The 18,751-nt window shown below is 41.4% G+C and overlaps 1 protein-coding gene across 1 annotated transcript in view; it reads right to left on the reverse strand.

The window, feature by feature from the left end:
- Window positions 1–2,334: 2,334 nt before the first annotated feature.
- Window positions 2,335–18,751, reverse strand: part of abcg8 (ATP-binding cassette, sub-family G (WHITE), member 8) — a 43,826-nt gene continuing 27,409 nt past the window's right edge. The window contains exons 8-13 of the mRNA XM_080199662.1: window positions 17,306–17,401; window positions 16,990–17,189; window positions 13,039–13,115; window positions 9,646–9,913; window positions 4,710–4,837; window positions 2,335–2,472 (exon numbers count right to left, since the gene is read on the reverse strand). Of these exons, the coding sequence (XP_080055788.1) occupies window positions 2,335–2,472; window positions 4,710–4,837; window positions 9,646–9,913; window positions 13,039–13,115; window positions 16,990–17,189; window positions 17,306–17,401 (907 nt within the window). The remainder of the gene's footprint in view (window positions 2,473–4,709; window positions 4,838–9,645; window positions 9,914–13,038; window positions 13,116–16,989; window positions 17,190–17,305; window positions 17,402–18,751) is intronic.

The raw sequence follows: 18,751 nt of genomic DNA on the forward strand, positions 1-18,751 counted from the left end.
GTTACAAAATCCATCTTGTACTCTAACGTTCCCAGCAAGTCCACAGCCCATGTAAACCAATGGGCGAAACGTGGTCAGACACACAACACTCTGAAACCGAGTGACAGATGTGGGTTTCACATTAAAACCACCCCCATAAAATGCTTGTCACATTGATAACCAACTGATCTCACTGGGATGCTGTTTGTAAACTTTGCTCTCAAAGGACAGACTTTGGAATCTTCGCCCACACAATGGCCAAATTTTTATAGCCTTTCCCACTGGTGGGATGTTATAGTCTCATTGAATGCGTTCCCCCCAGCCCCCCCAGATAGGGTTTACAGCATGGAAACAGGCCCAACTTGCACATGCCGCCCAGTTTTTACCATTAAACTAGTCCCAATTGCTGGTGTTTGGCCATATCCCTCTATATCAAAAGACAAAATTGTACAAAATTGCAGCTTGTTCCAGACACTCGTCATCCTCCGTGTGAAAAAATTTCCCCTCTGGACCCTTTTGTATCTCTCCCCCTCACCTTTCCCTACCTTTGGAAAAAGATGTTGATTTATCTTTGCCCCTCATTATTTTATAGACCTCTGCAAGATCAGCCCTAAGCTTCCTATGTTCCACGGAAAGAAGACCCAGTCTATCCAGGCTCTCCTTGTAACTCAAACCATCAAGTCCCAGTAGCATCCTGGTAAAACTTTTCTGCACTCTTTCTAGTTTAATTATATCCTTTCTATAAATAGGGCGACCAGAACTGTACACAGTATTCCAAGTGTGGCCTTACCAATGTCTTGTGCAACTTCAACAATATGTCCCAATTCTTGTATTCATTCATGTGACCAATGAAACCAAGAAGGCCAAATGCTTCTTCACCACTCTGTGCACCTGTGACTCCACTTTCAAGGAGCTATGAACCTGTACTCTGAGATCTTTTTGTTCTATAACTTTCTCCATGCCCTACCATTAACTCAGTAAGTCCTGCCCTGGTTAGACTTACCAAAATGCATCACCTCACACTTATCTAAGTCAAACTCCAACTGCCATTCATCATCTCACCAGCCCAATTGATTAAAATCCCACTGCAAACCTAGATAACCTTCTTCACTGTCCACTATACCACCAATCTTGTAAACTGTCATCTGTCAACTTACTAACCATGCCTCCTAAATTCTCATCCAAATCATTAACGTAAATGACAAATAACAGTGAACCCAGCTCCGATCCTTGAGGCACATCGCTGGTCACAGGCCTCCAGTTTGAAAAACAACCCTCTACAACCACTTCTGTTCTATCATCAAGCCAATTTTGTATCCAATTTGCTACTTCACCCTGGAATCTGTGAATTTAAGCTTATACAATGACCACCATGTGGTATCCAGCCAAGTCAGTAGAACACCATTGCTTTACAGGCTGTATTAAGATGGCACCAACCTTAAGATTACTTCAGATGCCTGGCTTCTCACTAGCCAACTTCTCCAGGTCTGCACCTTGCAGCTCCTTTAACTGGGAGCCTTTCTCTGCCAATTTCTTTAATGTCAGTGAACCGTACGTTGTTCAGATTCCGGTTCTTTGTTCCTTTGACTTCAGTCTTCCTGGGACTCCTCTTTTCACTCCCTGGTTTCTAGAACTTTCTCTGCTTTCGCTTATGGAATTCACTTTCTGCCCCTTATTTTATTGTCCTGTCTGTACTGACAGCTTCTGTGAAAACTTCTTGTTTCCTGGTTACCTCTCACTAATGCCAAAACAAAAAAAAATACGCTAATTTCATGGTTTGAAGTTTCTGAATTGATCCTAAACATTCCAGACTAACTAACTGCTTCTACTTTTCAGTGCGAGTCTCTAATTGCTAAGCAACAACACAGTTTCTTTTAAAGTCATAAAACCGCAAAGTTTAAATTGAAACTAAGCTAGACTTGTAAGCACATTTATTTAACATGAAACTAAACTGAAGTTTTAACACTCTCTTAGCACATAACTAAAACACAAGGTAAGCTTAATTTTAAAACCAAACCTTATTTCTAACTCACAGTATAAATATAGATTACTTAAATTATCTCTATTTCCTAACAAGATATGACATGCGTCAGCTCCTTCAAGCCATATAATGGGAAGAAACAGTTCATTGGAAACATTTTCTAGTTTGTGATACTTAAAAGTTTCAATCTGAAAACTTATTTCAGCTGATCATCAGTTTGTTATTGCACTATTGCTGATAATATAAAAAAAACCATCACAACACTGCCAGATATCTGATGTATTTCACCTTCAACTCTCCAGGTGAAGGAAACTCAAAGTCTTGGAGTTATTTGAAATGGCATTCAGTCTGAAATAACTCTGGTAATTGTATCTTTACCAATCCTGATTTGATTTCTGTTTGATAAACTTCAATGACACATAGTAGAGAATCAGGAATCCAACACATATGGCTATCAAGATGAGGTAACACACGTACAGCGGTTCCGAGTCCATATCCATTGATTTAATTATCTAGAAAATCAGATAAGACGGGAGATAAAAATTGTTAGCTGTCATTCAGTCAAGTTTGCATTTTACATCTAGTGTATTGTGATCCCATTTATACAACACAGAACCACACAAATATCATTCCCATTTGTTAGATAGATTACTATCTTAGGTACTTCTGTATTCATTTGGTTTAACTGTACAATACAGTTAATTAAGGTTGAGATTACAACTATTTGCTATAATGTATCACCTTTAATTCGGTTAATCTGTCCTTCTTTGACATGCAGACACAAAATCCTCTTTAGATTGCTCTTTCTCTCTCATCTTTTCAGAATCTGTGTTCACCCAGCAGCAACAGTCAATGAGAAGCAATGTAAAAGAAGTTTTAAGAGTAAAGCTTCACTAAAAGTATGCGCTAACTTTTAAAAACATGGAGAGGAACAATGTGGCATTTTATAAAGTATAAAATCTATGGTCAAGACAGCTAGGGTGAACAACAAAAGGACATAATGCGCTTGAATTTGTTAACATGGAGTAAAAACCAGTGAGTAACGTCATCCACATTCCATTCAGCCTCCCCATTTCATCGACGTCAGCACAACAACCTTATATAGAGCTGCAGAGACCAGAAGGTCCCAGGTTCAATGTTTGACTTGGGTTGAATTATTTGATGGCAGGATGGCACTGGAGAGCATTATGACTACTTAGTGTCTGCATGTTAAAAACACCTTCCTCAGCCTTCCTTTCCTCCAACAATTACAGAGTTTTACAGCTCTCCTGTGCTCCCTTTAAAATCTTGGTATATTTCTTTTTATTACTCTTAATTTCAAAGTATATTAGTTCATGTTTTCTTCAGTGATTTGCAACTATCATCCAATCTTCTATCTCCTCCTGCAGTCTTTCACAATCCTCATTATAATATGCCATACCCTCCCCAATTTGGTGTTATCAAAAAATTGATACTGCTTCCTCAACTGTGATGTCCAAATGAGTTATGAAAATAAGAGCAGCTATAGTTCCGATCCCTGTGAACTACTCACCAGATATTTCAGTATAGGATAGTTCCTTCTAGCTTTATTCATTGTTTTCTATTCCCAACTGTCCAGGCCTGTCACAATGTTCCTTTTTTTTTAATATATTTGTTCTTGGACTGTGGGCATTGCTGGCCGGGCCATTTATTGGATTTATTGTCCAATCCTAAGGGCAGTTAAGAGTCAACCACATTGCTATGGATTTGGAGTCACATGCAGGCCAGACCAGGTAGAGTCGACAATTTTCTTGCCCAAAAGGACATTAATGAATCAGATCGGGTTTTCACGACAATTGTTTCATGATCATACATAGAAAATAGAAGCAGGGGGAAGCCATTTGACAGACCTGCCATCCCAGGGATCAGCCTAGTAAACCTTCACTACACCCCCTCTATAGCAAGAGCATCCTTCATTAGATAAGGACATCAAAACCGTACACAATACTCAGGTGTGGCCTCACCAACACCCTATACAATTGCAGTGAAACATCCCTATTCCTATATTCAAATCCTCTCACTATAAAGATCAACATACCATTTGTCTTTACTGCCTGGTGTACCTGCTCAATTATTTCCAGCCACTGATGCACGAGAACACCAAGGTCTCACTGAGTATCCACCTCCCTCAATTTACACCCATTCAAATAATAATCTGCCTTCCTATTTTTGCTACCAAAGTGACTAACCTCACATTTATCCACATTATGCAGCATCTGTCATGCATATGCCTACTCGCTCAGCCTGTCCATACAATGCTGAGGTATCTCTGCAACCTCCTCACCACTCACCCAACTTCGTATCTATCATCTGCAAATTTGGACCAAAAAAATTTAGTTCCCTCATCCAAATCAATAATATATAAAATGAACATGGGGTCCCTGGAGTACCCCATGAATCACTGCCTGCCAATTGGAAAAAGATCCATTTATTGCAACCCTTTATTTTCTGACTGCTAATCAGTCATTACTAGACTTTTAATTCCAGATTTTTAACCAAATTAAAATTTCACCATCTGTTATGGTTGAATTTGACCCCAGGCCCCCAGAGTGTTACCCTGGATCTCTGGATTACTAGTCCAGCAACAATATCATGATGTCACCAGCTCCTTTGCATGCAATGCTCTTTGCCACAAGTCCTGATGAAATGCAACTGTTAAGAAACTTCGAGTATTACATTCCTCATTGTAATTAGCAATAATTTTGCTTGTCTCAGCATTGCTCTTACTTACATCTGTGCCCTTGACCGGAATGGTAATATTCCCTATCATAACAGAGTAAGGATGTCCTGTGAATTGAACCTGTATCAGGCCTTCAAAACCCCATCGGAGGAAGGATATTTTGGAAATCCAGGAAGCCACTGTGATTAAACAAATAAACATAAGAGTTAATTTTCTAAACCAAGTTTTTTTTCTTTTTCCCTTCCATAGTCACCCTTCCGCCTGTTCAAGACAAACTGAGATTTTAAAAAGCTGCAACACGGCCTTTTTTGTTTAAGAAAAATAGACAGAATGTGCGTGTTGGTTATTCCGCATGAACCATCCTTGAACTTGTGGAAGTTCAGACTCAAATCCAGTTCAGTAAAAGGCACCTAACAGCAAAATGGGCCAGGGTAATATTTCTGACTTATGCTATCTCAAAAACAATCTGATTCATTCCACTGTGCCACACCTAATTGTTTGCCACACTGAACCTACAGCTGTGCATTAAACAAGCATCACGGTGGCACAGTGATTAGCATTGCTGCCTCACGATGCCAGAGACCTGGATTTAATTCCAGCCTTGGGTGACTGTGTGGAGTTTGTATAATAGTCAATGCTGGTGTTCACACTCCAAATAAATCTCCTCCCATTCCATCTACCTCACATCTTTCCACTGATTTTTCTCAGATGTATTCAATTTCCTTCTGAACATACCTACCCAAACCATTTCCCATGGTAGCGAGTTCCATATTCTAACCAGCCTCTGAATAAAGATACATGCCTAGGTTAGGAAACCAATGCCTGGATAATTTCTGGCACTAACATAAATGCCCTAATTGGGCCAGAGTTGAGCTTGGTGCCCAATTATTGGCATCAAGAAAGTGGGAGCTGCCTGCAGAGCATGATTGTCAAAGGCTGGCGGAAGTCTTGCTAGAGCCCTGACACTGTCTTATAGGAGACAGAATGGTGGAGAACCAGCAGCTTCACTCAGCAGAGAAGTTACTTCATGGCCAAGAGAAAGTGAAAGATCTCATACAAAAAAACCCCTGTGGTTCAAAATTTTCATTATCAAAAAGATTATTTATCTACCATAGGATCCCTACAGTGCAGACGGAGGCCATTTGGCCCATCGAGTCTGCATTGTTTCTCTGACACAGCATCTTAACCAGCCCCACCGTATCCTTGTAACCCCATGCATTTACCTTGCTAAACCCCCTAACCTACACTAAGGTCACTAAGGGCAATTTAGCACGGTCAATCCACCTAACCCACACATCATTGGAGTGTGGGACGAAACTGGAGCAGCCGGAAGAAATCTGCACAGATATGAGGGGAATGTGTGAACTCCACAAAGTCACCCAAAGCTGGAGTCAAACCCGGGTCCCTGGTGCTGTGAGGCAGCAGTGCTAACCACTGTGCCACCCCTAAATGTTCCCCACACTGAACCCATTGTGCATTAAGCAGTGGTAAGAAATGGTGGCACAGTGGTTAGCACTGCTGCCTTATAATGCCAGGAACCTGGGTTCAATTCCAGCGTTGGGTGATTGTATGGAGTTTGCATCTTCTCTGCTATTTTTTAGCCAATTTGCTTTCCATTCAGCTATTCTTCCCCGATTCAACATGCCCTAAACTTTGTCATGAACAACCTTATGAGAGGCCTTTTGAAAATCTACATGTCTGACACTTATTGTATTATCCTTCTCTATTCTTTCTGTTACTTCTTCAAATTATTCTATCAGGTTAGTTAAGCATAACTTAGATTAGAAAAAGACTAAGTTACGTTTCATTGTATTTTCCCTCTTTAGGCACTCCTGCTTCACTTGTTTTATAATAGATTCTAGAATCTATTAGGGTGGCATGGTAGCACAATGGTTAGCACTGCTGCTTCACAGCTCTAGGAACCTGGGTTTGATTCCCAGCTTGGGTCACTGTCTGTGTTGAGTTTGCACATTCTCCTTGTGTCTGCATGGGTTTCCTCCCACAGTCCAAAGATGTGTGGGTTAGGTTGATTGGCTATGCTAAAAATTGCCCGTTAGAGTTGAGATGTGTAGGTTAGAGGGATTAGTGGGTAAATATGTAGGGATGAGGGTAGGGCCTGGGTGAGTTTATGATCAGTGCAGACTCGATGGGCTGAATGGCCTCCTTCTGCACTGCAGGATTTCTATGAATCCTTCCTATCACAGATGTTTAGCTGACAGGTTGGTTTATAATTCTGAGGTTTTGTTCATTTTCCCTTTTCATACACAGGGACAACATTAGCTGTCTGTCCACCCTCCGGCACAATCTCTGATATGGAACATGTGTATATAAATCTGACCTGGCGCCACTTGGGAGTGACTACCATCAGTAATCACATCAAGGTTTTCAGAGGCTTGGATTGTATTGTACTGTCTTGTAGTCACTTTCATTGCTTAGAATGCATGCCATAGGTGAAGACAGCATAATTGAGTTTTCACTCACTTCTCTGGCCTTTGCCAGCAGGAACCTGTGAAATCATACTGAATATCAATTGGTAGAACACTCTTTATGTAGCTGATATCTGATGACATCCTGATTGAAAGACTGACAATTGTAACATAATTGTGGCAAGCTTATCAAGTAGTAATATGCAGTCAATTCCTGGGATTAAGCATTTATATTGTAGGTGAAGTCTTGATTGAAGTATTCTCTCTTTGGCAAAGAAAAATCCACAGCATAAAAATGAATTTTATCTCCACAAGTGTCATCTTGCAGAATCTGTCAAAATTGTGGAAAATGAGAAAAGCCACTTGGTACAATGTGAAGCCATCACCAGAGAAAAGGGTTCAATCATTTTCAAGATTTAGACTCGGGGAATATATAGCTTTAGTATTATGCTGAACCAAATGTGATTTTGCATTATCTTTATCATCCTAAACACTAATGTAAAAATTGTTCCAATACCCTATCCTTAAGAGCACTAAATAAAAAACTTCTTAAACATCAACCTTAATAAAATGAAGTAATCTAGGCATATGCATAGAAAAATAGATCTAAACAGAAAAACTGGAATTTTTAAATAAAATTGGAAAATTGACTATTTACTGTTCAGTACTGGAACAAAAAGATAAGTTGTGATGAATGATCTCACCTAAAACAGACCTGCCATTCTCTGAGATACTGATCAATCTGCAATTTCCTGTTCTTAAAAGTACATTTCTAATCACCGCTGAAGCACTTTTTATTTATCTTTTTGTTAAATCTTATTTAAATTCATAATAGGCACCTGTATGAAGAATATAAAATATCTGGCCATAAGGCGTTCAGTATTTAGGATAATTGAATGATCAACAATTTCTGATGTCCTTTTGCAACATAAAATGTAGGAATAAGTTGCAATGGACTATGAAGGAACAAATGATTAAATATATATGTTAAGCTTGCTTTACTTTTACAAATTACTATTAGTAAGTATCTTTCATGCAAACACTGAACATCAGCAGCAACTTGCAATCTGTCAACTGCCACACTGCTTGAATCTTTTCACCACTAGACACTGCTCCCCTGAATTCTCACCAGGTCTTCTGAGCCTGGCTGTTCCAGAAATACTGAGTGCAGCATCCATCTGGGAGCTTCATTGCAGCACTTTAGCATCAGGGGCAAGACATGACACACCCTCTTTATATTGCAATAGTTGTCCTATGTTAAGTTTAAAGGTCTAGTATGAATCTTAGTGATGGGTAAATGAGTGTATGGATGAGTGGAAAGGAGTATGGTGGTAGACTGGGTAAGGTGAGTAGGCAGGGCGAGATGGTAGGTGGGAGAAGTGGCAGATCAGCAGGGTATGAGGTGGGTGGAGTGACAACTGGGTACTGTGGCAGGTGGGTAGGATGGTATGGTGGGTGTGTTGATGAGTAGACAAGTCAGGTTGGTTGGGGATGAAAAAGGAGTAACTTGACAGCCGAGGTGTGAGTGAGTGAGGGAGGGAGGGAGGGAGGGAGAGGAGAGAGGAGAGGAAGGTGTGGTGGTGGGGAAGAGGGGAAGTGCGGTGGTGGGGAAGAGGGGAGCAGTCAAGTTTGGTTGGGGCAGAGGGTAGTCATAGAGCCAGAGTGATTGGGGGATCAAGTTTTAGTTACCCAGGGGTTAGACTAGGATTTTAGGTCTGAAATTTCCTGGTAACCATTCAGTTATGTTGCACAGAACTGTACACAGTTTTCGACTCTAACTCACAGTTAGAGATATTCACTGAGAATCCTAGGGAAGCAGAAGAATCACCCATCGTAAGTTCAAACTTTCTGGGAAATTCCCATGGAGGTTCACCTGTCAGGAATTCCATGTGGTCCCCACATACATCCTGTTTCTGACAATCCAAGTACCAGAAGGTCTGGGCTTACGTAGATAGCATCTTTAATATAAGAAAAACCTCAAGTTGCAATTATTGGCACTAAGGGAGATGTTGGGAGGTTTGACTAAAAGCTTGGTCAAAGTGATAGGTTTTAAAGAGGATCTTAAAGGAGGAGAAGGAGGTGGCGAGGCAGAAGGATTCAGGGAGGAGATTTTAGAGCTTAGGCCCTAAATAGGTTAAGTGATGAGGTGAAGGGAGTGGAGCATAGACAACTGGAGCAACAAAGTACTTGAAGGATTGTAGGGCTTGAGAAACAAAGGAATTAGAGGAGTGAGGCCATGGAGGGATTTGAACACAGACATGAGAATTCTCATCCCTGTAGCCTCCTACTGCAACATTTGTTACGGTATTGGACTTATTTCAGAATGAGAGACATTGAAATAGGCTACACTTTTAAACCAAATTAATGAGTTTTAAATTAAGTGAATGATGTGTAATAGATCGACATGCTGGAGTTGATTTAGTGAAGGGCAGAAGGCATCTTATGGAAAAAAAATTGAGAGGTGCAGCATGTAAGGAATTGTGTTCATATTATGAGTTATAAAACTACACACATAAGAAATTACTTGCAGAGTATTCTGTACTGCACTGCAACATGCTTACCTGTCCACATATTTTTTAGGCTAATAACAAAGCCTCCTGTTAAGTAGAACATTGTAAAAAAGACGTTTCCTATTAAAGAAGATAACTGCAGTGTTGGTAGCAATGCCGAGACCCATAAAGCCATTACTCTGCTGCAATAAACCACAAGCCACACCAGCAGAAAGTTCAGGAGGAAAGGACTAGCCGCAGGCTTGAGAGCTGCTATCCAGTAGATTGGTACACCATAGATGATTACAAAAGCACAGTGTTCTGGGAGTTCCCCCAAAAGCTGTGGGTAGAAAGAAAATATCAACTAGTTATTAACAAATTGAGATTAAAGTTAAAGTTAATATAGTGAATATTGCCCATCACATTATGACATCCTGATGTAACACAGTTTCTGATCCATGGCAACTTGGTTATGGTTACCAATTAAATACTGCCGTGAACAATGTGGTTTTGTGCCCTGTAACTTTCGCAGAAGATTAATGGAAACATTGGAGAGATGGTCTAACTGAAATTCTACACCACTTTCAAAATGCTCTCTGTTATAGCACAATCCAATTTGTTTATTAGTATCACAAGCAGATTTACATTAACACAGCATGAAGTTACCATGAAAATCCCCAAGTCACCACACTCCCAGAGCCTGCTGGGTACACTGAGGAAGAACTTAGCATGGCCAATCCACCTTTCAGACTGTGGGATGAAACCAGAACACCCAGCGGAAACCCACACAGATATGGGGAGAACATGCAAACTCCACACAGACACACACACAGACCTAAGCTGGGTATCGAATCCGGGACCCTGGCGCTGTGAGGCAGCAGTGCCAACCACTGTGCCACCATGCCACCACTATATTGTCTACATCTGAGTAGTTACTGGTGGATTTTAGACAAACGGAAAAGTATAATTGTTTTTAGAGCCTAACTTTTCACTGCCAATTGATTGGCGTGAGGTCCTCCACAGACCCAGATGTGTGAACAGTGCACCTCTAGTGGGCAAACACAAAACTGCAGCTCAGTCAACTTAATGGGGAACATTAGAGTTGGGTCTCTGGAAATTGTGAGAGCATCTCAATCCATTATCAGCCATTGTGTAGGCTGACAATCAAGGGACTAAAAGAAAGGCATAATTAAGGGAAAGCAAACCTAAGGTATAATTAAGAATCTGCAGAAAGGTAATGGAGCAGCCAGCACCCAGTTTGTTGGCTACTACCACAGAGGTGATGCAATGGAAGGGAGCTGTGAAAAGGGGTGTTATCTCTCTCATTCAATGAGACCACAGGAAAGAACAATCCCAGGATATTCCAAAGTGTTTTACAGCCAATTATGTACTTTTGAAGAGTAGTTACTGCTGTAATGTAAGAAACACAACATCCAGTTTGCATACAACAAGATCCTACAAACCCCACTGGAATAAATGACCACATCATCTGTTTACAAATGTTGGGCAGAACTGGCAGAATTTCCTTGCTTTATTTTTCAAATTGAGTTACAGAATCTTTTACATAAAATCGAGGGACAGACATTCAACATCTTACCTGAAACAGCACTGCTGCCACTGCAGCACTCCCTCAGTACTACAGTGCAGTGTCAGCTTGAATTACCCGTCAAATGCTCTTGGGGCTAAAGGGATCAAGGGATATGGGTGGGAGGGGATATTAAATACGATCAGCCATGATCAAAATGAACGATGCAGCAGGCTTGAAGGGCCAAATTGCATACTCCTGCTTCTAGTTTCTATGTTACTAGAATATTTGAGCGAGTTTTCGGCTCAGTGGTAACATTCCCATCTTTGACTCAGAAGGTGCCAGAAATGAACCTTGCTCCAGACAGTTCCAGTGATTACAGATCAAAGCTCTAGCTTTGAATTCTGGGTTGATGGCCAGTGGAATACTCAGACCCTATGGGTGGGGGCGCCCCTCTCTCCTCTGGTGTGAATCAAAAATCCCTTGCCCCATAAAGAGTTAAGATTAGCTATAAACAGAGTTACATAGAACATAACAGCGCAGTACAGACCCTTCGGCCCTCGATGTTGCGCCGACCAGTGGAACCAATCTAATGGCCCTCTAACCTAAACTATTCCAATGTTATCCATATGCCTATCCACTGACCATTTGAACGCCCTTAAAGTTGGCGCGTCCACAACTGCTGCAGGCAGGGCATTCCATGACCTTACTACCCTCTGAGTAAAGAACCTACCTCTGACATCCGTCCTATAATTACCACCGCTTAATTTAAAGCTATGTCCCCTTGTGTTAGCCATCACCATCCGAGGTAAAAGGCTCTCACTGTCCACCCTATGCAATCCTTTGATCATCTTGTATGCCTCAATCAGGTCACCTCGTAACCTTCTTCTCTCCAATGAAAATAACCTCAAGTCCCTCAGCCTTTCCTCATAAGACCTTCCCATACCAGGCAACATCCTCTGCACCCTTTCCAATGCCTCCACATCTTTCTTATAATGCGGCGACCAGAACTGTACGCAATACTCCAAGTGCGGAAGCACCAGAGTTTTGTACAGTTGTAACATGACCTCACGGCTCCGAAATTCAATCCCTCTACCAATAAAAGCTAACACACCGTCCGCCTTCTTAACAACCTTATCAACCTGGGTGCCAACTTTCAGGGAGCTATGCACATGTACCCCGAGATCTCTCAGCTCATCAACACTACTAAGAGTCCTTCCATTAGCCCTATATTCTGTACTCCTGTTACTCTTACCAAAGTGAATCATCTCACACTTTTCCATATTAAACTCCATCTGCCACCTCTCGGCCCAGCTGTGCAGCATATCTATGTCCCTCTGCAAACTGTAACATCCATCCTTACTGTCTACAACTCCTCCAACTTTGGTGTTGTCAGCAAATTTACTAATCCATCCTTCTACACCCTCATCTAGGTCATTTATAAAAATGACAAACAGCAGTGGCCCCAAAACAGATCCTTGAGGTACACCACTTGTAACCGAACTCCAGGATGAATACTTCCCATCAACCACCACCCTCTGTCTTCTATCAGCTAGCCAATTCCTGATCCAAACTGCTAAATCACCCTCAATCCCATGCATCTGCATTTTCTGCAATGGCCTACCATGGGGAACCTTATCAAACGATATTCATGTTATAGCCTGTTAGACTGCTAATCAGCCTGTGAATCTTTCTGCTATTTCAACCTTGTCTCTAAAGCAAGAGTGTGGAGATACAAAAAGAACATTGATAGCACACTCAAAAATTTGGTATGTTGTATATCATTCTCTTGTATAAATCAAACCCTTTTCGAAGATGGCTTTATTTCTTTATATTTTCTTTTCATGACTTTCCCAACAGATTGTTATGTATAGTTTTTTCACTCTGAGATTCATTGCATTTCTGTTTCTACACCATCAACAACATGAAAAATAAATTACCTTTGCAAAAAAATAAGGAGTAATGGAATACATCCCATCCTCCAATTCGTGATAAAGCATTGCCCTTTCGGAATGACCTAGGAAGAGATAATTGCGTTCAGTTGGAGAGAAGTTAACAACCTGAAAGGATACCAGTATTCTGGAGTTTAAAATAAAAGGAGAAAAAAAAAATCACTACAGCACTTTTCACAATCCAGGAAGGATCAAAGCATTTTTAAGCCAATTCAGGACATTCAAATTGTAATCACTGTTGTAATGCAGGAAATAGCACAGCTACATGTCACAATAATGACAGATCATCTGCTTTTTAGTAACGTTCAGTGAAGGATAAATGTTGATCAGGGCACCAAGGGGAACTTTCTTGCTCTTCATTGATTTTGTAGAAAGCAATCTTTTACATCTACCTCAGAAGAGACAGTGCCTCGGATGTTTAAAAAAAAACTTAGCTTACCCAATAGAAAGAGGTCTCTTGGCCCATTTTGGTCAAAAAATGAGCCACCCAGCCTAATTCCACTTATTAACAAAGGTATTCCACTCCCTTTGCTGGTCACTCATGGCGATGCCTTAACTGCAGATAGAAGAATGAATGACAGAACTTCATAATGTCCTGAATTGGCCACTAAAGAACGTGCATGGGCAGACTGCTTTCCCAATCTTGAGAAAGCTCCTAGTTTCCACCTTACGGGGGCAATTTTCTCAAAATTTCTAAGTGCTGAATTTGCAGGAAAAATGGTGTAAGTCACAATTGTTTTTTCAGTGGGAGTTCAGACTTGAATCTCCCATATTCTGTACAATGCAGAGGTCACAATCATGATTTTCATTTGAAGCTCGGGGGGCAGGGCCTGTTCACACCAGAGTCTGACAATTCTGGACCTCTGCGCACGCACAGTAGTCCCGAGCTGTCAGCTTGCACTTTGCTGGCCAGTTCGATCGCAGTGCTGCCCCTGCCTACACCCCCACAGCCCGATCACGACCCTCCACACAATGTTGACCGACAGATGCAAGTCGCAATGTACAACTAATTCAGCCTCTCTTGAGGAAATGTAAACAGCCTGTCTGAAATGCTGCCAATTAATGATTAGTATCATGGCCATTCCTGGGCCAGCCCTGACCCCTCTCCCATCCTGGAATGCCCCGACCTCCAGCACCCCACTCCCCCAGAAGTGAGAATCATCCCCCCACACACTGTGGCAGACACCCTCCACCAACACCAGCCCCCCCCCCCCAACCCCCACAGTCGCTGGCCTTCTTCCATTCCTGACTGATCCCCATGCAGAGTGGCAGCGGGAACTCACATTTATAGCAGACAATGGAAAGGTCCGTTGACCTCCCAAGTGAGATTTTCCAGACTCAAGTTAAGTGAGGCCGTAAAATCCCATCTATTGTTTAAAGTAAATAAAGGCTGAGATTCAAGATATCTGATTTTGGAATAAAGCCACAAGATTCCATGGGTTTTGAGCAAACAAAAATAAAACTTACAAGTTCAGAAAGATAATACAATTTGTAACATACAACTTATACTCTGAAAGTGTGAGGAATTAACAGATGAATTGTGGTTAGACAGACCACACCGCAGAGTAAATTAGAGTTGCAACCAAAACAGATTCCATAGATTTCTCAGCAAATGTCATTGAAACTTTGTCTTTCTCACAAGGGTTTCCAATCTCCATTTTGAAGCTCTCTCCTTGGAATTCTCTCAAAGTTACTCCCAGTGGGGCAGCTTTAAGAAATGGTCCCCCTCGCCTTCTGAAACACCTTCTCCCTGGATTCCCAGGTACACTCAAACACTATCTCACAAGTGTGGCCATGCCAAGCAGAACAACACTGCTCTAAAGGAGTACCTTTGTCCCAGGGGCCCACAGTACACAGTCAGTTAGCTGCAGTTTTTTTCTTGAATCCAGAGCCTATTCCTGTGCTTCATTCTTTTAACTTGCTTACACTTTGGGCTGGCAGGCTGCCTCAAATTGACTTCTTTAAGAAGAGCTATGCACCGATTCTTGGAAGTGATTTGGAGATCTAGCAAAACACTCCAAGAGGGTCTCACAATTGTTGCCAGGCAAGTACCCACGGAACAATTCAATCTCCGTAGACTGCTAATTTAACACCCAGATACACAGATCAATTGGGTTCATGACAAGTGTAAAATTTACTCTTTTTCTTGCATTTTCTTCTCTCCTGCTGAAGTAGAGCGATATGTGAACTGCCCCTTAGTCTAACTGTGATGTGGAGATGCCGGTGTTGGACTGGGTTAAACACAGTAAGAAGTCTCACAACACCAGGTTAAAGTCCAACTGGTTTATTTGGTTGTAAATGCCACTAGCTTTCGGAGCACTGCTCCTTCGCCCTTAGTCTATTTGCCATAGGTAAAGATAACCAAAGCTCAACTGGATTCATTGTTTTAGTGGGAAATTTACAAATTCTTACAAATTTTCAAATTGAAAAAGAAAAACATTAAATTAACTTACCTATTCTTTTTTGGAAAGTTTGGACACACCAAAATATGGAGCAGAATTTTCCAAACTTACTTAGCCAAAAAGTAGGACCATTTGTGGGTGGAAACCTCTGTGTAGCTGGAGTGAGGTTTGTGGAGGCTCTTGCATGAGCCACAGGGTTTCCATTCAGGGAGGACAGGCAGGATAATATTCTTTCAAAGGAAAAATTTCTAACTAGAGGGACCACGATGTGGGTGAGAATGGTTCACCAGCATTCAGAGGGCTGGCCCTGGGTCTCCCTTGCTTACCTAGAGGATCTTTCTGCAGGATCTGAAGGACTTCTGTGAGGCGTGCTCTCCCAAGCTCAAGGAGGAATGCTGCCCCTTCAGGTGTGGGTGGAAGTGGCTGAAAAAGTCAGAAATGTGGTTGCTCCATCCTGAAGGTCATGCACCAAGAGGACCCAGGACCTCAGGAGGATGGGAAAGGTGAGTGGCAGCGTAAGGGGTGACACTTCTGTGAGAGATTGTATCAGCCACCGGTAATGGAGGAAATGTATGCCCACCTGTTCCAGCAGGGAAGAGGCCTTGTTCCAGGAGACTGCAACTATCAGCTGTGACCTGCTTGAAAGCCTAACCCCTCTGGTGCTCAGATATGCAGGAGAGTTGATTCTGTGCTTGCAGTCTTTGTGCTAGTGTCTCACTTCCTTCCAGTTGCAAAGACTCGCATTCCAACCATTATTTTGTAAATTGAGTTTGTGTCTTTAAATGCCCTGTTCGTGAACAGAACTCCCACTCACCTGATGAAGGGCAGCGTTCCAAAAGCTTGTGGCTTGTGCTACCAAATAAACCTGTTCAACTTTAACCTGTCTTATGAGACTTCTTACCATGGAGCAGTATGCAGCCTCTTTTGTTTCAGTGGATGTGTGTGAGGTTAATCCACGGAAGCTGCCCACGTACTGTGGTGAAGGCTGACCTGTGCATCTGACAGCGAGTGAAGTTCCTTCCAGAAACCTGGCAACCACCTGTCAAGGAATGATGGCACACTCAGAAAAGAAATGCTTTGTACAGCAGTTTCTCTTCAAGTCATGGTTGGAGCTCTTCAGGTTTACTGATAAAATGGCTTCCTAGCCCTGTCAGTTTCATAGAAGTGGGTCTTACCCACTGTGCTCACTTCTGTGACCCTGTCCAGTTATCGACAGAAGACCTGGCAGTTAAAGCCAAAATGAGGGCTAGGAAAGTGCTTATGGTCTATTTAATGCATTACCTGACAGATCCAGGGGAATTCCTTGCTCGTCCTCCTTGTGAAATCCAGAAGAGCTTGGGATGATTTTGGGAACCCAACCTGAGTCACTTCTGGAGGATCTGATTCCCCACATGCACCCAAACCTGCCTTGCCTGGGAAAAGTTCCCTCTTGATGTCTAAAGTCCAACAAGTCCTCTCCAAATTTTTCTGTGGGTTCAGTACTTCAGCACTAACTGCACTGGGAAGTAATATATCTTTTAAAATAAAAACAGCTTACATTTGGCGATGACATCCAACACAACTGCAAACGGGGTCAGAGCTCCGATCATGTATAATAGTGCCACCGTGTCCTGGATGGATAGCTTTTTGCCATCTTTGCTATAGTATAAAAACCCAATTAGTAAAGACATCAAGAGCGCCTCAAGTCCATGGATAGCCAGTGTTGGTACATCTCTGAAATCATTCGAAACCTGCCGGCTGGCACAAAACACAATGTATTAGCAGTCACTCCACATTTTAGACACTCCCTGCAAATTTATAGAAAAACATACAATTCAATGTCAACAGTTTATTTATTTTTAAATGCATTTTACCTTAACAAGACAGAAAACTGTCTCAACTGCCCAGCCAACTTGTCCGTGGTTTCCGATTTAATGTTAATAATAGTTTCGTTGGAAGTCAGAGAGGCGCTGAAAGAATTTTCAAATGAGATTCAAAAATACACACGAGCTGCCAGTTTGAAACATTTTTGTTACATAAATGAGCAGAAATATTTAGAGATATCATAATGTTGCAAAACTCCAGTTTGAAATAATCAATTCATTCTTGGCTATTGTACAATGTCAATAGATAAAGTTTGAATTAAAAACTTTGTATAATAATACCATAAATAATTAATAAACCAGATAATTTAGTGGATTTTTTTTTTAGAAATTACAATTACACCATCCAAAAGAAATGAAGAGTTTTCCAATTCTCTTACATCTAATTCACAGCCTTTTTCCATTTGAGGGCTTACCAAGGGTAAATCTTATTCTTTGATCTCCACCTTGGTCTTGCTCTCATTTTTACCCAGCCAGCGTTTGCTTTGGTGTTATCCTTTACTCAAGGGCTTAGATCTTCTCCTCTGCTCCAGTATATACTGGCACTGTTCAGATAGTATTTAACTTCCAACAGTTTCCACTGTTGCACACGTACATGACCTCAGTGCCTTTTTTTTTGGGGTCACTATAATGCAAGTGTTCCTGAGTGCTGTTTCTACCAGCTTCAGGGCATATGTGAAATCATTGATTATAGAAGCAAAATGTCTGACCTGATCTCAGAAATAGCGAATGCAATGAGAAAGAAAGGTTAGGGTGAAAATGAGCAAAAAAAAGTCAGAAAAAGTGAGAGCAAATGGCATTAAGTGAGAACAAGAGAAAAGGTAAGGGGCATTTTAGATGGAGAACAACATAAATAGATGGAGAATGAAGTCAAAACAAAAAGATGTGGCAGTTAGAGAAATTGTGCCAAAAGCATATAAAAAATGATGTCACTTAAGGAATAGAAAGCAAAAAAGAAAAATGGAAGAAAGTGACATATGCAAAATGAGAGAGAAGCAGTGGGCAAGTACACAGAAACATAGGAGCAGACCATTTAGTTCATTGAGCCTGCACCGTTCATGTTTGATCATCCACTTCAGTGCCTCCTCATTCTATTCCCATATTCCTTTATGTCATTGGTATTTAAACATACTCTTTAAACATACTCAGTGACTGAGCGTGCACAGCCCTCTGGAGTACAAAGTCCTGAAGATTCATAACTCTGAGTTAAAAACATTCTCTTTGTCTTGATCACAAGTGGTTTCTTTATTTTAAAATTGTGCCCCCTGGTTCCTGGCTTCCCAACCGAGGAAATCATCATACTTGTATCTACCCTTGGTCTATCCCTTTAAGTATTTTATAAGTTTCAGTGAGAATGCCCTCACATGGAGGCTAGAGAGTATTCTTTTTATTATGAGTAGCCCGTGATTAACGTAAAAAGGGTTAAACTTATTGTAA

This window comes from Carcharhinus amblyrhynchos, chromosome 12, assembly GCF_965287045.1.
Source record: "Carcharhinus amblyrhynchos chromosome 12, sCarAmb.v2.hapA, whole genome shotgun sequence".
Classification (NCBI taxonomy): domain Eukaryota; kingdom Metazoa; phylum Chordata; class Chondrichthyes; order Carcharhiniformes; family Carcharhinidae; genus Carcharhinus; species Carcharhinus amblyrhynchos.